The sequence below is a fragment of the Carassius auratus genome, chromosome 35 (assembly GCF_003368295.1).
Source record: "Carassius auratus strain Wakin chromosome 35, ASM336829v1, whole genome shotgun sequence".
Classification (NCBI taxonomy): Eukaryota; Metazoa; Chordata; class Actinopteri; order Cypriniformes; family Cyprinidae; genus Carassius; species Carassius auratus.
Genome location: NC_039277.1, coordinates 3,779,475 through 3,805,554, shown reverse-complemented (window position 1 = coordinate 3,805,554; position 26,080 = coordinate 3,779,475). Strand labels below are relative to the sequence as shown.

Sequence of the window (26,080 nt, the reverse complement as noted above, 5' to 3'; positions counted from 1 at the left end):
TATTACTCTAATAAATAAATGAATTAAATCAATATATTTACTTTAAAATAGTACAATAGTATAGCAATAAAAACTAAATGTACTCCAAATACAATTTTCTGATTTATAATATTATTAATTGGGTCTTTAAAAGATATAGCTGCTGTAAATGTTAGGAGGGGATGGTAATGTTTAGAGGAGATTGAGAGTCTGTGGGTTATGTGTAATGTATGTACTGTACATTTGGAAGAATTGACTATAAAGCAGACTTGATTTATGTCTGCTTGACTGAGAGACTCTGGGGGTGTTTACATGACGTTCTGGAAACAATCGCACGTCGTAAAAATAAAATAAATCTCAATAGACGACAACCAAGACACAGGGTGTAGGAAACCCAGGGATATATATAAAAAAAGCAAATGAGAAAGAGATCTCTGTAGTTTTCATTTGCATTAGTAGAAAAACATGCATCAGTATTAATAGATCATTGATATTATTATTTTTATTTATATTAATCACCATCATAGTTATTTTTAAGGGATTTGAATATACATAAAGTGATTTATTTTTGTAATTGTATACACAATTTGACCAATATAGTGTTTCGTAATGAAAACTATTTTTTTGTGTGTGTTTTATTAATCGGTTCTAAATGTTATTCATGGTGTATTATGAAAGACAAATGTATTATTGTTTGTGTTAATATGCATATAAAAAGTTTACTTTATCGCTAACATCGTTTATTTGTTTACATGTGAAGTAAAGGGTAAATTTTTCTTAATTTTGATTTTTTTAAAATAAAAATCTCATAATTTATTACAAAATAAACAACTTTGTCATGTTTGCTGTTAGTGGAATCATGCGTTACTAGACTCTTTGAATAACACATAAATCAATGAAGTATTTGTTTATTTATTTATGTAACTTATAAATTTTTCCCCCCTTTCCATTCACCATTCTTTGCCGAGGTTTTTAATGATGTGTCGCATAATTCGAATGTTCCTTTAAAAGCAGGAGCGCGTTCACGACTCTACCGGAAGTAGATTCAGTGCTGGCGCAGTGGAGTCTGTTACTGGAGTAAAGGGCACATTCACAGCCTTCGTGTTTTTCTGGAGCTCTTTGGCTTGCACAACACGGCTTCTGTTTTATGTTACACGCATTTCTCCCGCAGTGCATTCCGTCCCCAGATCAGACACAGGAGCCACAATGCTGCAGAACACGGGGTGAGTTTGTCTTTTGCTTATTAGCTACATTACACGGTAGCACGCTAATAAACATGTTGTTGACAAGTGTTTAAATACTTCTGAACTCATTCACGCTCGATTTCAGCTGTGTCATGAATGAGAGACTCCGACTGTGTTGACACATTATTACACCCTGTTCCTACATAACTATTTAATACTATCTGCTAAAACTGATACGACATTTCAGAAGATCATCGAAACCCGTTTTCCTTTATTATGTTTATATTATTTTTTTTTATTAATTTGACCTTTAACCTAATTTCTTATGCGCAGCGCAAAACATGCCAGCACAAACAATACCACGATTAACATTGTTATATTATACATCGCTGGTTTATGAAACGTAGGACAAAGTGGAGTAAAAGAAGTCATAAAAATACATTCACAAGAGCCTGTGTGACCTTGCTGGAGTCACACAGGAGAGAGAGACACTGCTGACAAAAAGTAGGGACACAATTATGCAAAATAACCAGTTATGTTTTTCCTGTGTGTCATTGTTTGTATGGTGCATCGATTACATTTTGATGCGAGTGTTTTATAATTCATATGCATTCACTTTAGGAAGCTGGCAGGATGTACTATCTTCATTACCGGAGCGAGTCGAGGTATTGGCAAGGCCATCGCGCTCAAAGCTGCTCGGGACGGTGCCAATGTGGTCGTTGCTGCCAAAACCGCTGATCCTCACCCCAAACTGCCGGGCACCATCTACACAGCTGCTGCAGAGAGTGAGCGAGCACAGTTACTCTTACACACAAACATTACACAGAGGAAGGCTCGAGAGTCCAAATCCCTTTCATTTTCTCCATAGCTATAACTGGATTTAACTTTTCAGCACATCTCTGAGATTTAGTCTTTTTTTTAAAACCAATAGCTATTAAACAATAATGTTTAATAGCCAAATTCCAAGTTTTTTTTTTCTGCATTACCCATAATCCTGATGAGTGAGAGCCACCAGTAGTGAATGGATTGCAGATGATTTGTTCAAGCTGTCTTCCATGCAGTGTGTATTAATTGTTGTTTATGTAGATATCATAACAGGCTATAGCACTGTTGTGAAAACTGATGGGTATTACCAGGCCTAAAGTACGCCAAGATAATGTTCCTGACACTGTCACTGTCATCAGGCAATGAGTTAATGATGTTAGTCTTTTATTGGGTTCCCCATTACTCCACCGCCTGGACTCTTGTCACAGTGCCATGATTGTGGCTTTGATTAATGGAATCCCAACCAATCATCACTTGATTGATTCAGCTGTTACAGTACAGTTGTTGACCGTGTGCATCATCTCTTGGACACAACATGCATTACTCTTCTTCTAATAGCTGTTTCCATCATGATCATGTGCCATGTTACAAAGCGAAGGTAATCTCAAACTGGTTTCATTACAGTCAATTCAAAAGAGTTTTAATAAAACACTTTCACAGCATGAATATGCAGAACCTACACTACCGTTCAAAAGTTTAGGATGGATACAAATTCTGAAAGGAGTCTCTTACGCTCACCAAGGCTTATCTGATCAATATACAGTTAAAAAGGTAACTTTAATATTTTAAAGAAATAGCTCATGATCCTAAAATGAAAAATAAGCTGCAAATGTACTCACCCTCAGGCCGTCCAAGATGTGGATGAGTTTATTTCTTCATGCAAAAAGATTGGAAGAAATGTAGCATTGCATAACTTGCTCAGCAGTGGATCCTCAGCAGTGAATGGGTGCCGTCAGAATGAGAGTCTGATAAAAACATCACAATAATCCACACCACTCCAGTCCATCAGTGAACTTCTTTTGAAATGAAAAGCGGTGTGTTTATAAGAAACAAATCCACAATCATTAAGGGATTTCAAACCGTTCCAACTAAAATATGAGTCCTCTATTCATCGGACTCAGAAGAGAAATATGCACAGATCAAGCATCATTTAAAAGTGAAAATAGACAAAACTTTTTGTAAACTGAAATGTTTGTGGATTTTGATGTGAGAGGACAACAGGGGATGAACCTTTACACTGAGGAAACGTTATTATGGATTATAGACTCATATTTTAGCCAAGTTTAAACGGCTTAATGATGAATTTGTTTCTTACAAAGACACAGCGTTTGGATTCACAAGAAGTTCACTGATGGACTGGACTGTCGTGGATTATTGGGATGTTTTTATCAGCTGTTTGGATACTTATTCTGACGGCACCCATTCACTGCAGAGCATCCACTGCTGAGCAAATGATGCAATGCTTTTTCATAAATAATTGAATGTGGTAAGTCTGTGACCAAGTAATGTCTGATTGGTAGTTGAAGCTGCTGGAGGGAAGGCATTGCCGTGCATCGTAGACGTCCGTGATGAGAAGCAGATCAATGAAGCCGTGGAACAAGCCGTGCAGAAATTTGGAGGTGAGTTACTGCATTTGAGATGTCTCGTACTCCTCTCACTCAGGTGGGTTATAATTAGTTTTGTGTCTTCTGTGGTGCTGTTGACAGGGATTGACATACTGGTCAACAACGCCAGTGCCATCAATTTAACAGGAACCCTGGAAACTCCAATGAAGAAAGTCGACCTTATGCTAGGCATCAATCTCAGGGGAACGTACCTGACGTGAGTAAAAGTTTTTTTTTTTTTTTGAGACTCACCGATGATCATAAACGACTTATTATAATTATTTTCTGTGTTAATCAAAGGTTTGTCACAGATGTTGTCAGGAGAGCTGAACTTGTTATGAACTCTTCTAACTGTGTGTTCATTACAGGTCTAAACTGTGCATCCCACATCTTCTGAAGAGCAAGAACCCTCACATACTTAACCTCAGCCCACCTCTAAACCTCAATCCCATCTGGTTCAAAAACCACACGGGTGAGCGAGAGCCACAGCATTCTCACATTCACTGCTCCAGGCCTTTGGTTTCAGACTACCGCTGGACATTTATTTGGTAATGGTGACAAATAATGAGACTGATCTTTTTTTCTGTTGTGTCTGTGTAGCGTACACTATGGCAAAGTATGGCATGTCCATGTGTGTACTTGGAATGGCTGAAGAGTTCAAGGGATCTATCGCCGTTAATGCCTTATGGCCCAGGACAGGTACATCAGTCATTAAATAATTCAATTCAGAGATCATGAATGCATGAGTAGATATGTTGATTCAGTAATCTATATCTACAGTACTCCTACAAATGACAGTTTTAGTGGAATATTGAAGCGACAATTCACCCAAAAAAATTCAATTCTGTCATTATTTACTCATCCTCACCCATAAAACGTTCATTCATCTTCGAAACAGTTCTGAAGAGGCTTTAAATGTTTTCTGTCCATCCAAACAAAGCCTATTCCAACAAAACTTTGATGCTTCAAAGTTTTCCTAAAGACATTTTAAAACTAATCAATCCAGTGGGTCCAAGTTTTCTGAGGAGATGCAATTATTTTATTTAATAAACAGATTCATTTAGGTTTTCATTTGCATATAAATGCTATCAACGCACATAAATAGAGCTTTTGAAGAACCAAAGACCATTATTCTTGCTTGTCTAGCAGTCATTTTATAATAGTTTTTATTTATTTTTTCATAGTAACTGCATGGAAAAGAGTGAACAGAACACTGGCATTCCACTGAAATTCTTACTATTACATAGATTCTAAAAGAATAAAAAGAATAAAATCATCCCTAGGGTCATTATCATTAACTAAATCTAAAAAAAACATTTAGATTTACATTATAAGTTTATGTAAATAAATTAAATGTAATATTTATCATTTGGTTTAAAAAAGGAAAAGAAAATGAAACTGATAAAAACGACAAAAACTCAACAAATTAACTGTAACTTAAAGTGAAAACCGATATGTAAAAATAACATTCAAAACATTTACAAAAACTATAATAGCATCAGTGAAACACTAATAAATCCCACATTTTTTTTTTCTTGTCAAAAATAATTTTCACTCTTTCCTAATTGAAGTATAGTCGTATAATGAGCCATGTTCCAAAATTACTTTAAAATACGGTAGTTAAATTAGTTTAAAATATTAATTTAATACACATTCCCCATGGTTTGTTATTATCTTCTAAACTTCTAAATCCACATGACAGTGTTTCAGCGAGGATGATTTGTGTCTGACACAGACGAGTGTAGCTTTTCCTGTATCTCAAACAGTAGAGCATTTCGCTAGCAACACCAAGGTCATGGGTTCGATTCTTAGGGAACGCTAGAGGTGATATAATGTAATTATACACCTTGAATGCAATTTCGCTTTGGATAAAAGCATCTTCCAAATTCATAAATGTACACGTAGCATTCAGATTTGTATGCTGAACTTTTTATTGATATATTCAGAGCTTCAGAACAGTATGTATTGTGAAACATGCTGTGAAAACCAAGTGGGATCGAATGTGAATCCAAATCAACAATGATAAGTGGATTACTCTTGTTGCATCATCCACCCTCAGCCATCCAGACGGCAGCCATGGACATGTTGGGTGGTTCTGGGATTGGTAAACAGTGCAGGAAGGTGGAGATCATGGCTGATGCAGCCTACGCCATCTTGAAGAACCCCACCAGCTTCACGGGACAGTTTGTCATTGATGAGGACATTCTCAAAAAGGAGGGCATTAAGGACTTTGATGTGTATGCTGTTGAGCCAGGTTGGTTATGCAATATTAATATGTTAATGTGGTAAAATAAGTAGTGCATCTTCCTATTCAATCATTATGAACATCAGTAATGTGATTTGTATATTTCCCAGCACTTCTAAGTATTTTTAGACCCTGTATACAATAACATGACATATCACTGGAAACACAGCACATAAAACATGTCTTCTTTTTTTTTTTAGGTCATCCGTTGCTTCCAGACTTTTTCTTGGATCAACAGCCAGAGGATCTGGCCAAGCAAATGAAGGAGCATGGTGAGTTATGAGGCATAACCAGCATGTTTAATTAATTTTGTTCTTCTTATTGATTAACTCTCTCTCTAGGTGCCACTCCAGCTTTCAAGAGTGGAAAAGCAGATTCTGCCCCCACGGGACCCATTTCTGACATGTTCAACGTAATCCGAGGAATTCTCAGTCCAGATATAGTGAAAACCACACAAGGAGTGTACAGATTCGACTTATCAGGTAGTTATGATATCATATTTAAAACATTTGAGTTAACGTTTCGAGTTTCAGTCAGTGTCTGCAAGCTAAAACACTGTGAATACTGAACAATAGGGTATGGAAGCACATTTATTCCTCATAAGAAAAAAACAAGCTTTGGTGAATCGTAATTATGACAAATCTGAATCTCAAGAAGTCGTAAAATCATATTATGAAGTGAATTTTAGAGATGACAAATAAAACTGATGAGATTGTCATTGCTGATTTACAAGCTTATTGACTTTTAGTTTCATCATTATGACAAAAAGTCATAATAAAAAGTAATTCATATGACATATGTCTGAATTATGATAAAAAAGAGAGAGATGTAAAGTAAAAATTGAGATATTGTCCTAATTATGTAAAGAAATTATTATTTTTAAGCTTGTAAATCAAAATTATAGGAAAGTCATTGGTTTATCTCAATTTTGTCCAATTAGTTTTATAAAATTATGTTCCACTCCCTGATATCACCTACTTCTGACTATCAGTATCAACTCATGATTCACAACTGTGTCTTCAACTACTATTACCGTCCCGCAGACTTCAGTTCCAGCCACACCTCATCTTGATTAGCTGGTTCAGGTGTGTTTGATCGGGTTAGGAGCTGAAATCTGCAGGACAGTAGTTCTCCAGGAGCAGGATTGGAGACCTCTGACTGGAAAAGATATGTCCCACCCTTCAAATCTGTGTTGAATGAATGTTTGGTGGCATGATTGACAGGTGAACATGCTGGAGTCTGGTACATTGATCTGAAGAACGATGCAGGAAGCGCCGGCAGCGGGGAACCACCAGTCAAAGCTGACGTCATCATGACCCTGGACAGTGCAGATTTCATCAAGATGTTCGGAGGTAGAAGAAGTGTCACTGCTGCACTTCACACACACTACCGACATAATTGCATCATAGAGGATGGTTTGAATCTGAATAATAAAAAACTGAAGCACTGATGAAAACCATGTTTTTTATCAATAGGGAAATTAAAGCCCACAATGGCCTTCATGTCTGGAAAGCTGAAGATTAAGGGTGACATGGGCCTTGCCATCAAACTGGAGAAGATGATGGCCATGATGAAGTCTAAGCTGTGATGTGATCACTCACGCTACCATCTCCTGCCTTACATGATGTACATGATCTCTTTTCTAAAACACTGTTTGCATTCAAACATTTGTTCAACTGATACATATTTTAATAAAGGATTTTCCTTTATACTTGCTGCGCTGCATGTTCTAGTGTAGTATATAGTATTACAACATCATTCTGAAAAAAGTCTTTCAAAAATTGACCATGATAATTCAGTTCAGTCCAATTCAAGTTTATTTGTATAGCTTTTTCATGATACAAATTGTTGCAAAGCAGCTTCAAAGAAAATTTAAGTTTTTACATTGTCTATGAATAGATTAAAGGGTGATGTTCATATGGCATAAAGGTACGGTAAAATCAAGTATTTAGTTAATGACATCAATTCAAACAATACAGTGAACACTTAACAGCAATGATTATATGGTGCAATCAAAATTACAGAATTATTTGGTAACCACCAACATACTATGATGACTGTAAAATCTCAATTTAACCACATTACCATAGGAACTCATTTAAAGAGTGTAAGAAGCTTTCTAAATCTTTGTAAGGTTATTATTATTTGTAGGCATTACTATAGTAATTAGTCTACTTTAAGGGATGGAAATTTAACTCCGAGATTAAAAAATTGATGCTTGCGTATTTGTATTTTCCTCTTGAAAATGGTTTTAGGAAGTCACTGGATAAATTTTTTTTAACCATCAGCACAGTATAATTAAAGTACATTTCAATTTTCTGTCTTCATAGTAATCCAAAATTAGTTTTAGTAACTAGCTGACGCTCACATTGTATTACAGTGAATTATTTAATTTTTTTTTTTTACTTTTGCTAACAAAAAAACGATATATATATATATATATATATATATATATATATATATATATATATATATATATATATATATATATATTGTATCTTTCGAATTAATGCAAAGAACAAACGTGGTTAATTGTTCTAAACACGTGTTGCAATTTTTCTACAACCTCTTCAAGAACTTTGGAGGTGTTCACTCAAGTTAACATTCCGCCATACACGTCTTCTCTGCCACGAGAACAGCCTGTTATTGTAAATAGAAATGCATAGATTGACAGAAATAAAGAGTGCTGTCAAATACAAATTTCATCCATGCACATTGCCAACATCATGTATCGCGGACACGTACTTCCGGTGATAGCGGAAGTACCCGCCACACGTCCATCAAAAGCAATATTAATGGCTTTTGTATAAAATACTGTCAAATACAGAAGAACCACGTTCAAATGGAGCGTATGCATTGAGAAATGATGCTTGATATCGCGCAAAGAGGCGGTGAACACCGTGCGTGAGCGGACACCGGAGCTGATTCTCCGTATGAAGGTACATGACGCTTTTCTCGGCTCTTTGTGTTGATGCAGCTCGCCACACTGACGGGACGGGCTCTGTGTCCAAACCGAGACAGCTGCCTGCAGGGACAACATCCCTGGACGTCACACACGCGACTGAGGAGCAGGATCGCGGTGGATGTCGGCAGCTCGCTCGGCTTTCAGACAGAGTCGTGTTGTTGTGAAGATAAACCCCGACATCAGTGCGTTATGTGTCACAAAACTGACGAGAAGAGAGCTGATGTAGTAAACAATGGCTGTGAGCGATGATCTTGTGGAGCTGTTGCTGATAAAGAGTGTGTCTTCAGCCTATTCCAATATTAAAAAGTAATAAAAGTACCTTGGTAATTCCATGTTTTTGTTTTGAATATTGTGATAAATTAGTGTACTAATTATTCATTATGATTGCATATATTGAAATGCCATCACTAGGGCTGAAACGATTCCTCGAGTAACTCGAGTTACTCGATTACAAAAAATGATCGAGGCAAATTCCTCTGCCTCGAAGCCTCTTTTAATTTATTTTAAATCTCACGTCAGGTTCTTTCGCAATGATTTTTTAATGTGACACATTGCGTTTACGTCACCCACAAAGTGGAAGGAGACGCAAGCGCTGCATCCGAGATACTGCAAGGAGTCAGCAGTGTTTTGATTAGAGCGCGCGGGCAAACGTGAAGAGAACGTCGTGGCGTGTGTCCATTGCAAGATAGAGCTGGCATACAACAACTAGGGCCATATGATTTCCGCGATGCAGAAAACGCGGAGGGAATCGCGGAATTCAGTCATAAAAACGGAGTTTAACAGTTTAATGCGGAATGGCACGAAATTTGACAAATTGTGAATGAATTAATCAAAAATAGGTCATTGCACTTACATCAAATCAAATATGGACTAATATCTGTAAATATTAAGCCGGAACAGTCTATTTAAATATGAATCCTGCATGTTCTGTGTGTCTCATTTAATGAATGGAGCAGAAGCGCGAGTTCCTTTATCACACACACTGAAGCGCGCGTGCTGTTTCACTAAATAAGGATGTGAACACATGAACAACATCTCCAGAACTGCTCTGACAGAGTCACTTCATGAGCATTTGACCGTTGTCACATCACAATACAAAGAACTGTAAAGGTACGTCGACCCGTCAAAATAAAAGTCCGTTTTTTTTAAGGTTTAATCACACTACATTTCTTCCATGTTTTATTTTTAATAGTAAATCCCCTTTGTTTACCAAAAAGTTAAGGTTGCTTAATTTTTAATAATTAAAAGATAAATTAAATTAATGTTTTATGTGTTTAATGTGCATCTCAGAAAATGCTTTATTTTAAACCCCAACTGAATGGCACTTAAATGAACTTAATTCATCTGTCAACTTTATTGTCATTGTTCACATTACGAGTACAGACAGAGAAACAATGGGTAATAATTAAATGTTTATTTTTGATGTATGCAATGCATTTTATGCATTTAAAAAGTAAAAAAAAAATTCTAAAAAAGGAAACTTATTTGTTCATTTTAAGAGCCCCAGGAGTCTTATTTTCTCTCGCATAAATAATATTGCACTTTAATTAAGCAAAAACACATTTTATCCGATTACTCGATTAATCGATGGAATTTTTGGTAGAATACTCGATTACTAAAATATTCGATAGCTACAGCCCTAGCCATCACTACACCACAATGTCATAAAGTACTTTATTGTGAAGGAGTATCTGATCACACTGATAAAAGGATTGTAATCTGTTGTTGACCTGCGAAAATGCTTTTATTTCGCTTTTTTATTTTAAAAAGATGTTATATTTTGTTAATGTGGCAAGTGTTCATATAATCAGCCGTACAATGAAAACAATTAAACTGAAAAGTTCAATTGAAAATGTAAAAAATACCTTATTTTTGTATGTCACCTTTTTTTCACCCTAAGTTGGCATGCTATAGAAACTCATCCCGTCTATTTTCTAAATGCATATTGATGATCTTATTGTGAATGCTACATAAGTAAAATCGGTTGCAGATAGCATTTCAAGTTTATCGTTCGCAAATAAAAAAAAAAACTATTAAAAAACATATTCATTTTGTCATCTCAGGGGAGGAGGCTCAACATGGAGGACTGCTTGCACGCGTCCTCTGACAGTCTGGCTAAACTGGTGAAATGGGCCCACAGTCACGGGACGATCTGCACCTTGATCCCCAACCTCAAACACATGCTGAACGAGGGCTCTCACGGGACCCTCACGGCCCTGTGGGGCTGCAGCGCGGGGCACGCCTACCACTGGCCCCTCAACACCACCTGCAAAAAAACAAACAAGGAACGCAACCTAGAAAGCCGGAGCATCAACACGGACAGCATGATCCAGGCGGTCTCCATCATGCAGAACACCTCAGAGCGCTTCCTCGGCAGCGGCGCCAAAAACAAGAGCGATTCCAGTCAGATCCACAACTCCTGCGACATCTCCAACTGCAGCGAGCCGTCCGAGATCGACGACAACGGCGAGGACTACAACAGCCACCTGTACGACATCGTCTGCGAGTCCTCGGCCACCGATGAAGACGGCGACTCCGACTTCAATCACGCCTCAAATATCACGCCCAGGAAAAGATCGGGAGCCGAGGACAGCACTGACCCGGCGTTGAAGAAAATCAAACAGGAGAGAGGCGAAGACTATTACAGTGTGGCCAACCCTCAGATGCCCAGCAGCTCGGATGTAAAGCTCACCACACAGTCACCCAAACCCAACGTCCAGACCACCCCATCATCCAGGTCTTCAATGTCCCAGAAGCCTTCCTCAGTAGACGGGGACTCCATGACGGTCTCCTCGTCACCGCTGGACAACTCCCCTTCGTCTATGATCAAACCCCTGCGTGCACCGTTTCACGTGACCCAGAACAAAATGCAGGTGAACTCCAACCCAGCTTGCAGTCAGAGTTTGGCCACCTTGCCCCATTCGGGAAGGATTGACGCTATGGGGGTGCTGCACAGGGACGAGTATCCCAGGCCTTCCTTGTCTTACGGAGAGGCTTCTGTGGGGGTGAACCCTGAGATGGATCTTCTAGCAGCACAGGAACTAAATACAGAAGCTCGAGCGGACAACACAGGTAAAGACCCTTATCTGCACGAGACGTCCTGGAGTTTGTGATGAGAAGGGCTTGGGAATGTTGTTAGTTAAATCACACTTAAAATTTTTCAATGCCATTTTATTAGAGAACATAATGCCACACGCATGTGACTTCTGCAAATAAATCCTGCACAAGGTTTTCTTACACCGGAGCTATTTTTGCAGTTACTTTTAACAAACTGGTGGTTTTTAGTTGTAGTAGCCTGTTGACAATCCTGAAAAAAAGGTTTAAACTAGTCTTACAAGATAGTCTTCTATTTTCCTTTAAAACTGGTAATATGTTTTAAATTCGGTTACATAAAGTTAGTTAGATTCAAATACAAAAAAAAAAAAAAAAATTGAATACTGTTTGGCACATAGGCTAAGTTTATGCAACTGAATTTAGGATTTTCCTTATTTGTCAGTTATAATCATCAAAATTAAAAGAAATAAACATTTGAAATATATCAGTCTGTGTGTAATGAATGAATATAATATACAAGTTTCACTTTTTGAATGGAATTAGTGAAAGAAATCAACTTTTTGATGATATTCTAATAATATGATCAGCACCTGTACATACATGCATACAAATACTTGAAAACACCTTTTCTGTGATCATCCATTAAAATAATTTATATATATATATATATATAACAAAGATAAGATAAACATATAACAGGAAATTATTATACGACCCCATTCAGGCCTTCATGACAGTTTGGGTCTACAAGTCTCTTAAAAAATAAAAATAAATAAAGAAGTATGTTACTACTTTTTGCTTGATGGTTACACACCAGTCATTTAATATAAACTGTACTTGAAAATTGATAGAATACAATTAAAAAAAAACCATGAAAACCAAAGTACATTTCTAAGAACTAGAAACCTTGGACGCTCTTATTTGTCACATTCTTTTCTAATGTTTTATGTTTTGAATCTTTCTTAATGCTTGAAAGCCACGCTTGTGCAACATCTTTAAGACAAATGACACTTGAATTGATATTGTGTTATCTAATGCAATGATATGCATTACTTGTTGTAGCAACTGTATAGTGTTGAAATGTCTTTTATTCTTAGATTGAGCTGAGCCTTTGTTTGCTTGAAATGAACATAAATCCTTTGAATGATCTCAGAGTGAACATGAAGGTGCTATAAATAATAGTAAAAAGTGCAACTCCAGTGTTGCTCAATCGTTCAGAGCCTGGTGCCTCGTGAAATGTACATTCAGTTTGCTTTGAACATCGCTGAATGCAAATTGAATGCTTCTGAATAATTATTTAATCATGCCATCACACACAGCAGTCACACACTGAATGCAAATAAGATCATTTTAACCGGAAAACATCTTAACTAGCCTGAACAAAAATCCATACTCATGATGTACTTGCATAGAAATAGCAAACAAACCCTAAAGGTTCGTATATTCTGCGTGTGTTTGTGTGAGAGCCGTGGGTGGAGTGCTGTCTCATATTGATTTTCCTAATCACATTGATGACATTGTCTCAGTCAAGGCTGTAAATTAGATTTATCACACCGCAGGAGTGTAACCCAACACCACACAATGGACATGAAACAGACTGGGCGTTGCTTAAACCTCAGAAGTGATTCAAGCCGGGCAAAAAAAGAAGAAACTGCATTCAAGCAATGATTTGAGCTGGGAGTGAACCTCTGCTTTTTGCCTGCAATATCTTCTTTAAAGTATTAGTTGACACCGATGATGTACCCACCCTCAGGCCATCAGAGAGATGTAGATGAGTTTGTTTCTCCATCAGAACAGATTTGGAGAAATGTAGCATTACATCACTTGCACATCAATTGATGCTCTGCAGTGAATGGGTGCCGTCAGTGAAAAAGTCTTCTAATCTGAATCGGGAGAGGAATATGTACAGATGAAGCACTGTTTACAAGCCAAAACTGTTCTAAATAAATCTGTGGTTGGATTTTAATGTGAGAAGAAAACAGGAGATGGACTTTTTCACTGGAGGATGCATTATTATAGATTATGAGCTCATATTAAGCCCGGAAGCAACCGTTTAAAATTAAAACACATTAATTATGGATTTGTTTCTTACAAATGTGCAGCTTTTTGCTGGATTGGATTGGTGTGAATTATTGTGATGTTTTAATCAGCTGTTTGGACTCTCATTCTGACGGCACCCATTCACTGCAGAGCATCCACCGGTGAGAAAGTGATGCAATGCTACATTTCTCCAAATCTGTTCTGCTGAGAAACAAACTCCTCTACATCTTGGATGGCCTGAGGATGTTACGTTTTACAAAATGTCATTTTTGGATGAACTATTCCTTTAATGATAATACAGCTTTATGTAAATATGCTCATGGATTTTCGCTGCTTGTTCAGTGCAGTTAAATAAAATAGTAAATGCAACACAATACTTAAACATTTTATAAAAATGTTATTGCATGCATCTATTGACACATTTCCAATTGAACATTTGCATCAGGACTAGAAGGATCATTTTCATTGATCCAGATCCAGACTGACACAGACACATATTAAAAGTAAAATAAATAAATAAATAAAATCATCCATCCATGTAGTTTTTTTTTTTTTAAACGAGAACAAACCCAAACAAATAATTTCAGTGTTGTTGAAAATGTTTGATTTCATAAAAACAAATGTTTTCCTCGTTTTATTTAAGTTGCTTGTACATCATAAGTCCAGGTGTGACTTTCTCTTATTTGTGATGCAATTTCTTTTTATCATTGTGAGGGCCAAGTAAACAATATGAAACCGTTACCTTTTAATTTGTGATTTAGTGTTTAAGTTTTTCCCCCCACTAATTCTATGATTACTTTTTTTATGGTAAACTTCAATTTTCTGGGAAGTGAGTGTCTCTCTCTACACCACATTATGAATAAATTCACACAGACAGTGATTTAGTCTGGGTTACGCTAGTTAATGAGATGGCGTCCTCTCCCATTCTGCAATAAGGCATTAAGCTGTTTTCCCAAGAGTCTCTGGGGATATTTGACATTTCAGTCAAGATGGAAATGGATGAGGCTGTTATTGCTTTAACTCCAAATAAACCAAACGAAAGTAACAGGTGAGTTTTCCGGACACCTTCTCTCTTTACTGAGAGGTAATGGATATCAGTAGATTGTTAAAGTGTCATATGATTGTGTTTTATCTTAAGATAATACTGATCTCTCTTTATTGTGGACAAACTATAATTGTGTTCTGTTTACAGGTTCACAGGAGAAGATGGATTACGCTGTGATTTTGAAAGCCCTCCATGGTTAGTTTTGGTTTTTGTGCAAGAACTTGTTAAGCTCTAAAAAACACTAGTTTTATATTAATTGCTAAATCTCAAAAAATCTGTCAATAACCTATCCTGCTCATATTTACTTAATTAAAGGAAAGGAATTAGAAATGGTGGTTTACATTGAATATTTTAAGAAACACTAGGATTTTTTTATTATTATTATTGTAAGATTTTGTATGATAATTGTTGTAACACTCTAATCAAACTGTTATGAAAAATAATATTCTTCTTACAGTTAAATTAAATTTTTTGCTGGATTAAAAAAAAAAACAGTAATCAAAAAAAAAAAAAAATAATAAAATATATATATATATATTTAAGAAGTGTGAGAAAAAAAGATGTTAGAATTTGACAAGAAATATTATAATTATATTATATATTATTTTATGTCAGAATGCAAGCAATCTTGATGAATCTTCCGTGTTTTTTAGCACAATATATTGACAGGTTTTGTGATATTGACGTTAACGCTACAGCTGTGCTGTGACACACTAGTCGACTTTTTCCTCTGTGTTTATTTTTATAATGAATGAATCTGCATAAGGCAAATGAATTTGGAGGAAACATTGCATCATGGCAAATAAAATAAAATTTCTCTGATGAAAATGGCTTTATTGTCTGTGGACTCGCCAGATGTATGAACTGAAATCCAGACCAGTCCTCTACTGTGATGATGTGAGGGAAATGCATTTGGTTTGAAGTGTGTTGTGATTTGGTTTCCGCGTGCTGATTGGTCTGGACGGGAGAGTTCGTCCTCTATTAAAGCTCCTAAAACACTCATTTGATGTATTACAGAGCATCTGATTCCAGCCGCACACGGTTCAGAAGAGCAGTTCTGCCCGTCAGATCTCAGTCCAAACAATGAGAGGTATTTTGAAGAGAGAAAACACCTGGAAGAGTTTATAACAAGCATAGGTGAGCTGGTGAATTCAGCCTCCGCTATATCAGTTTGTAGTCATTGTGATTGATGCGCTGTCAGATTTGCCAACTAGGAAATTATTTTTAATGCATGTCTCATTATTTATGCAGATACGATAACTCTACAAAACCTGCAGACGGTCATTGATCGGATCCTGGTGTTTCACGAGCGGACGCAGATGCCTCTGTCCAGTCCGGCCCGGCTCGGGGAGCAGGAGCTGTTTCCGGGGAGCGGACTCTACCTGCCGCACTACAAGCTGGCGTCCATGCTGCAGGAGTCCCGGCAGGACAGCATGAGACTCTTCCACCTGCTGTTCGAGCACTTCTTCAGCGAGGAGGATCTGAACGGAGCCGTGGCTTTTGGGAAGAGGGGGAAAGTCCCAGACGGGAAAAAGATCTTGGACAGAAGAAGAGTGGATGGGATTATGTGTGAGTATTTGAAACGGGACAGCTGACTGTAACTGAACATCCTGAAATGATTTAGGGCTGTGCATTTTTCCATTCCACTGTTTGATTGATTTATTTGAAATGTATCATATTTATCGAAAGTGAGATAAACAAGATTTATAATTCAAAGAAGCTGAACCAAATTGATCAGTTTATGAAGAAATCCTGAAAAACTTTACGTTCCACAAAAATATTAAACAGCAAAACAATTTTAGTGTTGAAAATAATAATAATAGCATATTAGAATGATTTCTGAAGGATCATGTGACACTGAAGAAATGATGCTGAAAATTCTGCTTTGCATCATAGGAATTAATTACATCTGAAATATATTCACATAGAAAACGGTCATTTTAAATTGTAAACAATATTTCACAAAATATTTCCGTTTTACTGTAATTTTGAACAAATAAATGAGTCCTTGATAATTACAAGAGTCTTATCTCAAAAACATTAAAAAGCCTCTAAAAGCCTCCAGCCTGAAAAAAAAAAAAAAAAAAAAATATATATATATATATATATATATATATATATATATATATATATATATATATATATATATATATATATATAGTACAGACCAAAAGTTTGGACACACCTTCTCATTCAAAGAGTTTTCTTTATTTTCATGACTATGAAAATTGTAGATTCACACTGAAGGCATCAAAACTATGAATTAACACATGTGGAATTATATACATAACAAAAGAGTGTGAAAAAACTGAAAATATGTCATATTGTAGGTTCTTCAAAGTAGCCACCTTTTGCTTTGATTACTGCTTTGCACACTCTTGGCATTCTCTTGAGCTTCAAGAGGTAGTCACCTGAAACAGTCTTCCCACAGTTTTGAAGGAGTTCCCCGAGAGATGCTTAGCACTTGTTGGCCCTTTTGCCTTCTGTCTGCGGTCCGGCTAACCATCTGGATTGGGTTCAGGTCCGGTGACTGTGGAGGCCAGGTCATCTGGAGCAGCACCCCATCACTCTCCTTCTTGCTCAAATAGCCCTCGATTTCTTCAGTGTGACTCTACAATTTTCATAGTCATGAAAATAAAGAAAACTCTTTGAATGAGAAGGTGTGTCCAAACTTTTGGTCTGTACTGTGTATATATATATATATATATATATATATATATATATATATATATATATATATATATATATATATATATATATATATATATATGGTTGTTCACTCTTAATAGCTTAATGTTTTTTTGTTTTTTTTTTTTACTTTCAATTAGATTTAAAATCTTAGACAAAAAAAGACAAAAATCTCACTAAAATAATCGAGGATGTTCTAAACTGTTTTTCATAAAATTAAGGCGTTTTAGTATTTTTAGTATTTATTAATTGCGCTGATATAACAATGCATAATATTAAGAAACATTCATGTTTACATATACATTTTTTGTTGAAACCTTACAATACTTGAAAAATGCCACATGGCTTGATAGTTTTGAGTGGTGATACAAACACATCACTGAGTCAAAGTTTGAATCGGTTCATTGAACCTGATTGATTCACAGAACTGATTCAACTGTTTTGCTACTTAATTTTAAGTCAGAGACTAATAAAACATTACTTAAATTTAATAAAATGCACTTAATAAAAGTTTATTTAGTTTATTATATTACAAAGATTGTGTTACTATTGTTTGTTTCAAAGCCATTAGTAATTTTTTCTTCTAATTTCTTAACCTTACCCCTCACCCCCAATATTTTTGATTAAAATGTAATTTCCTTTTATTTCCTTGCAGCGTATGTTCTGCGATGTTCTACTATAGACGGATGGACACCTGTGGAGTCATCTAAGCTGAAGAAGGCCTGTATTAATAAATGCAGGCTTCGAATCGGTCAGAAAAAGAAGCAAGAATCTTCTCAAGAGTCCTTTATTTTTTGTGACGAACAATCTTCAGGCAAAAATGACCCTTCCTATATGTAACTGCTGATCCCCAAAAATGTCCATTCACGTGCAAATGCTATTATTATACATACAGCTGAAAGGAAACCAGTGGTTTAATGGAAGTCTTGGACATACAGTAAACGATTCAGTTTGGAATCATTTAAAGTTGATTCAGTTCAGCTACTACAGCACTAACAGATGAAAGATTCAGAGTCAGACACATGAACTATTTCTATTACATTCATTTCAACAAAACCAACATCATCTATACTGTTAGAGTTACTGGCTATTGACATGTTTAGTCAACACAAACCTGTTTTTAACCATTTATACCTTTAAAATAGTCTAGTGGCTATTCATGTTAGTATCCATGTAGCATTGTAACAATCAAGACAGGATATTTTGAGTTTTCTCAAACCATTTTGATGGTTTTTACTCATACCCAATATCTTTATATATAAAAATGTGAATTATCACTATTTAAAAACCACCTTTATTACTTTTTTTCCTCTGTTGGTTCCATGGGATGATCTGTTTTATCGATCAGCATCACACTAAATTGACATTAGTGTCATTCCTTGTGCATGACTCACAGACAAAAGGTTTATAAGCATCCCACAAGTTTTATTACTCTACTGTTTCTTATTACATGTCATTTTTACTTGACTGAAATCATGTCGACCAAACATCAGCTAATAAAGTCACTGCCAGAAATGTGAGATTAGGTTATTCAACAGTTAACAACCTCTGTCTTCACGATATCCCCAAATTCCTTAGTATGAAATGATGCAATGAGTGTGTAGTGAAAAAGTCACTCAAGGGCTTCCATATTTACAATATTTAATGGGATTCTTTGGATGGCATTAGTAAAGCAGACTCTAAAAGAGTGGAGAGCTCAGTAAGTCAGATCACATTTCACAAGCAAGCATTATGTTTCTTATAAAAACTGGCATGTGGTATGTATAAGCATTTATTATGGTTATGAAAGGTCAGTCTTTTCATGGTTAGGAAGTCTTCACCTGACTGGTTTTAAAAGTCTTTGTACCTATAATCTGACGCTGAATTTATCTGAGCACTTCTACAAAAACTGATGTTTATTTACAAGTGTGTAAATACTCCATTATCCTGGTGTGTCTTAAGTGGTCTTATTTGTCATTTTCTGATGCGTTACAATAAAGTCAATGACAAAATGTTGTTTGTAATCCATTTTTGCTTTGAATCAGTTGAAGTTATTCCGCTACTTTTGTGCATCATTTTTTAAATGATTGATTCTTTATTCAATGTATTTTTATTACCAGTCTGCATCAATGATTCGGTGGCATTACTTTGAGGGATGGTTTTTAAATTATCCTTTTTAATCACAAAAATAGGTCATGGTAGAAAAAATGGTAGCAAAAATAAGCACACTGAAAGAAAAGTCATTTAAAGAAGTATTATAAGGAAGATTTCAATTTAAACTGTAAAAAAAATTAATAATAATCTGTCCAAAAGGGTAGTTTTTATCAAGTAACAAAAACAAAAATAATTATAACTGGATCACATTTGAAAATTTTACATGGCGATGAAAATAAATTGTATTGGATAGAGAAGTGATGCGTTTTGAGATGTTATTACACCGAAAAGACTGAATCCAGCTGAGATGCATTTGAGTATTATATTAATCATACTCAGCAAGTACAGCTTTGTGCTGTAAACAATTATGCAAGTTATTCCAAAAGAAGTGTCTGCCCTGTACTATAACTTACTGCTACTGTGCAGTGAAGTCAAGTGGCTAAAAACAATCATGACGTAAGATGCTGAAAAACAGTAAGATGCACTTAAACAAATAATGACAAACATTGCAGGTGAAATGTAAATGGCTCCAAGGTCTACCATGGATAAATTTGACTGCTGTACACACTTTATGTAGTTAGCAGTGATTAATTTGGCTAATTAAAATATATAAAGAATTCAATTAACATTTCAAATTAGTTGGCCTAAATATTCACCACCAGCCACATATTTCTGTTTTCTGTTAATTTGTTATTCTTTAAACAAATTTCAGCTTAACATATAGCTATATCTTCCCAGAGGTAGTAGGAACTCCTGAGGTAAAGCTCTGTTTCTATTTCAAACAGTTTCTCCAGCTGTGCATGAAATAGAGAGACTGAACGCACTACTGCAGGCAGAGAGAAGCAAAAATGAGTTGATGGGTGAAACCATCAGCAGCCTGAAGCAAGACAAAGAGCTTCTGCAACAGGAACTCACCAAGAAGGCTGAGCTCATCTGTGACTTCCTGCAAGACCAGCTACGACCAGGTGACTCCTCCTTACAGTCCCATCATACGCCATTTCTGGATAATAACTAGTTTGTATGATAGGAAGGAAAGCATGGATATCATAATGGAGGTTGTAATTTGGATAAGGAATGTCTGTTTTCTTCGATTGGTAGATAAAAGAAGGACACTTTCATCAAGTCAGATGGAGGCAGGAAGCTCACACCAGATTATCACCTCCATTCCTGAAGAGGGCGCCGTGTTTGACTCACCTGCCCTCTTCGATTCTTTTGAGGAGGTGGAGTTGCATCCACTGGACAGGCAGAGGACCATCAAGATTTTATCAAAGAGAAGCAGAGACGGCGAGAACACACGTGTCCGAAGTAAGTACTGTAAGGCTGGGATTTGGATCCAAAGTCTAGCTATCTTTGATGGGCTCAAAAGATGAAATGGGATTCGTTAAATTTAAATTATATCTCATTATTAATGAAACATAATGCTAAATTGTGATTGTCATTCAATTAAAAAAAAAATTCCCAGTCTGCAGAGCTTCACTAAAGAATTATGTAACTGTTTTTCAGTGAAAAACGTTGTGGGTGTGATTGCACGATACATGGCGGCACTGCAAGAGTTTCGACGCAGCATTTCCATGAAAGTGGCTTTTGACAGAGTTGGCGTTGACCGCAATACCATTTCGAGAACAGCAGCCATTGCAGAACTGAGCTTGGCGGCTCCTGAAGTCTTCCACGCTCTGCCTCCATGGGACGAGAAGGAGGAAACATTGGCCCACTATGCATTCAGATGCCGACAGGCCATGGACGACAGCATCAAAGCCAAGATTAAAAGCATGAAAGCAAAAGGGGAGCTTCTACCAATCGTCAGCAAATAAAACATTTCACTTATCTGATTTACAGTGGGCATGAGACCACTCTAAAAGAACACTTGTATTTCTCGTCACATTTCAGGCCTTGACCTCTTTTGTCTTCATCCATTATCCTTATAGTGATTTATCGCAGCACATTTGTCAGAAACTTTCAATCGTTTGTTATGTTGTTCTTGGCCAATTTGGCTTTTAAATGAAATCAAATAATTGTTTTTTATGCCTTGAATCAGTATAATTTTGTTTGACCAGTATTTACTTCAGTGTTAAACATTAGGTATTACTGGTATTAATAACTGTACGATTGCATGCTCACTACCATCACAAACTACAGTGTAAGTTTGTTCTTTTTGACACGACACCTCTTCCTCTCTGAATAACAGATTAGTGTCATATAATAAGATTGCCAAGGTGAAGCCTGTAAAAATAAGTGCGTAATGTTACACTTGCATTGTATGAAATGACTGTTACTGTGAGTAATAAATACTGTAGAATATCACAATGTCAAACCTTTTGATGCTTGTGTATTCTGTTGGAAAAATTATTTTGCCATTGTGTTGACAATTAAAAACCCAGTCAGCAATACAAACAATACAGAATTAGAGATTAGAAATATTTACCTAGTCACTGTTTGCTGCAAAAATGGACCTTAGTCAGGATAGCCCCCTTATATTTATTATATTTAGTGTTCCTGTAGCTCAACTGGTAGAGCACTGCGCAAGCAAGCACAAGGTTGGGGGTTTGATTCCCTGGGAACACATGATATGTAAAAATTGATAGCCTGAATGCACTGTAAGTCGCTTTGGATAAAAGTGTCTGCTAAATACATAAATTTAAATTTATATTTAATATGTTGCAAATAAAAACGCTGCTGGAAAGAGAGAAGTACAGTCTGTTCAATGGATTGTGCATTCAAACCCTTGTCTTTCCAAAAATGTCTTGTTGACAAAACGCTCTTGAAAACATGCTTATCTTAGACCAGTGGTTCCCAACCTTGGTCCTGGAGTGCCCCCAACAGACACAAACACATTTTAGACATCTCTCAAATCCGACACACCTTGGAACAAGTCTTGGAGCCTCTATCAATAAGTTGATGAGTAGATTCAGGTGAGTTTGTTTAGGGAAACACATAAAATTCTGCAGAACTGGGAGTACTTGGGGACTAGAGTTGGGAACCACTGCATTAAACCAGTAATGAACTGTATGTTTATCCCTCATGAGAGACAGAAATGCATTTGTATTCATGTCAAACTAAATATGCCATCTACCCTAAGATCCATTTAGTTTTTCTTAGCAAAACATTTTTGACATGAAAATACTACCTTCTTCCCTATCAGCAGACATGGATGAGAGAGCATACCGAGAACAGAATGAGAAGACCATTCGCAGCACTCAAACAGCTCTTCGCAACTTCCTGGTTTCTAAGTATCCAACCAAGACCAGAGAGATAGTATATATATATCAATCATATTTGAAAATTGACAGCAAATAATAGTTATGTTTTCTCCAGATTATGTAAAATCATGAAAAAAAGACAATCTAAAAAACAAAAACCTTTACATTAATGAAAAATCTAAGTAATAAACAATTATAGCTTGAGTAGCAAGTTTTTACAAAACAGTGAGTGAGTCCTTCTAGCTAATGTTGATTTACTACGGGTTTAGCCTGGGCAACACAGGCATTTTTAGGTTACCAAAGGAGGAATCCTGAGTGATGAAGAGGCCAGATGAGTGTGCATGTGCATGCCGAAACCAAACCAGAGAAAAATGCACATCTGATGGACATTATCAAGAACAAACGAATACTAAAAACTCCCTGTATGAAGCCTATGGCACCTGTAAAGCTGCTTTCTGCTGTGCTGCTGCTCGGCCTGATCCCTGAACTCCTTCACAGCTGGTCGAGAGAGGGGGATGCTGGAAAAGAAAGGCCAAACACTGTACTGTCTGCATTTGATATGAGTTCTTTAAGAGTATGCAAAATGAAAGAGAGAAAGAGAGAGAGAACCAGTGAAAACCTGAAATCAGATGTTTCTAGTGATAGTTATGGATATAACAGATAGTACCTGGCTCCTGGGTTATTCATAGACTGACTCTGTATCAGGCGTCTCTTCTCCTTATCCAGCTCAGCTAGAATAGCAACCCTGTTTTTGTTTTACAAACCTACCGAGGTCAAATTTACAGGTTAAATCATTCGAATGTGGAATTGAAAATTGGCAAATCTAGAAACAGAGCGAGAACGACTGATTAAAGCTTCACTCGCAATGTGTGACGGGGATGCTTTGTTATTTTTAGGGATTTTTACGTTACTTCGAAAATTATTATTCTTTTTTTTTTTTTTTTAAAGGGCTTTCAATTATTATAAAAAATGATAGTCCAGCTGTTTCTGGCATCTGATATGTTACAATATTTACCTTAATATAAATATGAAACAGGAGAAACTACCATAAAATTTACGCTAAACGGACGAATGTTGTCCTCTCCTCTGATAAATAAAGCAGCTCTCTCTCTCACGCGCGCTCGCGCACAGCCTGGAGAACCGGAGCGAGTCTGAACCTTTGGAACGCTCGCGATTTCTTCTGAATGTTCTAATAATTAATTCTCTTTATTTTGTTATATATCTTTTCCTTGTTATGCTGCTATTTGGACTTCAAATATCACCATAACATATACATTTACATGACATATACATTTTATGTTTCACATGTTAGCAAAAGGCAAATCAATTTTATGTGTGATTATTATTAAAATATTTTATTGAAATTAAATTAATTTGAACTTATTTTTCTAGAAGCACAGGGTTCAGCAGCTTCTATATTATTGGGTAGCGTAATCAGCTCTATGCAACATAAATTAAAGATAATTTTAAAAAAGTATTGTTTACCTGACATTTGGAAATCAATCAAACAATGAAATGAAGAAATAAGTGCTTATAATGAGGTGTTAAAATTAATAAAATCACTCTTTTAATGACTCTGAAAATAAATTTTCATTGTAGCTCAGAGGGATTTTAATTCTGATACATGGTATAAATTTAAACAGAAAAGAATGGACAAACAGAAAAAAACAAAAGCAATGAACAAACTCAATGTGAAATATGAAACCATTTTTACATTAGTGAAAGGTTTCATTTGTGGAAAAAACATAACAATTTTCCGATCGGTACAAAGGAGCACTAATATTCATTTACAGTTATACAAGATACAATTGACTGGCTAAATACATTGTTCATTATCTTCTTTTTCGAAAAAAGAACAACCTGAAAATCATTTGTATGTGTCAGAAATTGAATGGAGGAAAGGGTCTGGAATATGAACAGCATTTATCACCATAAAATATGAAATAGTAAATATGAACATGTTGGATGGCACAGAGGAACCCTGTATTATCACGTCTTCTCTATAATAGCAAAAAATACTGCAGGCATATGCATCATTTGAAAGATGTGGTTATGACAATATTAAAAATCGAAGACAGCACCAAAACAGCTGATGAAAGACAGGAATGCAATAACGTGAGTCGTCTAGCAGATTGCTTGCAGTCGTGCAGCTAAATAATCTTTAATATTAGTTATGAGGACATTTACACAAAAAAGCCCTGAGTATAGAGACGGTTGTTAAGGCATAACATGGTGCATAAGCAGTTTATTTCATAAAGGAAATATGAGGAAACATCACCCTATTCCACATTTTTCCTAAACGGTTTGAACAGAAATATGTCATGTGAAATGTAGGGCTGATCAGAAACCCTCAGCTATAAAATGTCAAAAATATCATGACAGTGTGATGGTCTGTTTAATGGTGAATAAAAGCTGTATTCGACAAGCATGTGTGACTCTGGGAAAGATAAGAGTATTAAGTTCCTCCAAAGTTTTAGTAACTGTCTGATATATGAAATAAAACTGAATAAAAGCAGACTATTTTGGCAGATTACATGCAGCAGTTTTTATTTTATTTTTTTAATCAATTGTTAACGCTTAATCTGTGTTTAAGAAAGCAGACTTCCACAGAGCACAGTGAGGGATCGTTTGAGCTGTTATGTGAGAAAGCACTACGTAAAATGAAGTCTAGTGCTCTGAAATAATGCATAAAAGTCCATGTTAAGCACCAGTGCCAACCAAATCATGGCTTCAGCCAAACCTAAAGACAGCCTCCAGTTGATGAATCTGTTTCTTATAGCAGTTCTACCATAGAAACATTTAATATCCCATTTAATATATATTACTTGCCTTCAAGAATGAAACGCATGCCAGTGAATCACAAACAGAAAACTTAATATTTCACCCTAAAACCTCAAAAAAAAAAAAAAAAAAAATGCTATGAACATAATCCTATTTTTTGTACCACAAAAATTACCTTTATATATTATTTAATAAAAATAAAATCATTTTATTTATTCTCATTAACATAATGTTTTTAAAGAGTGATCCAAACCAAAAAAATATTATTTAAACGATCATACGGTTTATTTTCTTGCATTATGCATACTGATAATCTTATTATATTTATAAATTGTATATA

The 26,080-nt window shown here is 35.9% G+C and overlaps 2 protein-coding genes and 1 long non-coding RNA gene across 6 annotated transcripts; 2 read left to right on the top strand and 1 right to left on the bottom strand.

The window, feature by feature from the left end:
- The first annotated feature begins 1,009 nt into the window (after positions 1–1,009).
- Positions 1,010–7,553, top strand: hsdl2 (hydroxysteroid dehydrogenase like 2). The gene is made up of 11 exons (XM_026219348.1): positions 1,010–1,202; positions 1,785–1,948; positions 3,509–3,607; positions 3,695–3,809; positions 3,961–4,064; positions 4,193–4,291; positions 5,652–5,846; positions 6,038–6,109; positions 6,179–6,319; positions 7,061–7,189; positions 7,313–7,553. Exons 1-11 carry the CDS (start codon positions 1,186–1,188, stop codon positions 7,423–7,425), a joined length of 1,248 nt encoding a protein of 415 aa, XP_026075133.1. The 5' UTR covers positions 1,010–1,185; the 3' UTR covers positions 7,426–7,553.
- Positions 7,554–8,520: 967 nt separating this feature from the next.
- Positions 8,521–21,876, top strand: LOC113054056 (uncharacterized). 3 transcript variants are annotated; one of them, XM_026219345.1, is made up of 6 exons: positions 8,522–8,776; positions 10,866–11,874; positions 15,089–15,136; positions 15,959–16,078; positions 16,193–16,510; positions 18,285–19,602. In XM_026219345.1, the coding sequence occupies exons 1-6, from the start codon at positions 8,771–8,773 to the stop codon at positions 18,467–18,469; spliced, it is 1,686 nt and encodes a 561-aa protein (XP_026075130.1). In that variant the 5' UTR covers positions 8,522–8,770; the 3' UTR covers positions 18,470–19,602. The 3 variants fall into 3 exon arrangements, with proteins under 3 accessions (XP_026075129.1, XP_026075130.1, XP_026075131.1); XM_026219344.1 differs by lacking the exons at positions 15,089–15,136; positions 15,959–16,078; positions 16,193–16,510; positions 18,285–19,602 and adding exons at positions 20,548–20,727; positions 20,861–21,067; positions 21,266–21,876 and having other exon boundaries at positions 8,521–8,776; XM_026219346.1 differs by lacking the exon at positions 15,089–15,136.
- LOC113054057 (uncharacterized) lies at positions 16,344–24,145 on the bottom strand. 2 transcript variants are annotated; one of them, XR_003277346.1, is made up of 4 exons: positions 23,975–24,145; positions 23,627–23,723; positions 23,400–23,477; positions 16,344–16,478 (listed from the first exon to the last, which is right to left on the bottom strand). It is a non-coding gene; the product is annotated as an uncharacterized LOC113054057 (long non-coding RNA). The 2 variants fall into 2 exon arrangements; XR_003277345.1 differs by lacking the exon at positions 23,975–24,145 and having other exon boundaries at positions 23,627–23,863.
- Positions 24,146–26,080: the final 1,935 nt, after the last annotated feature.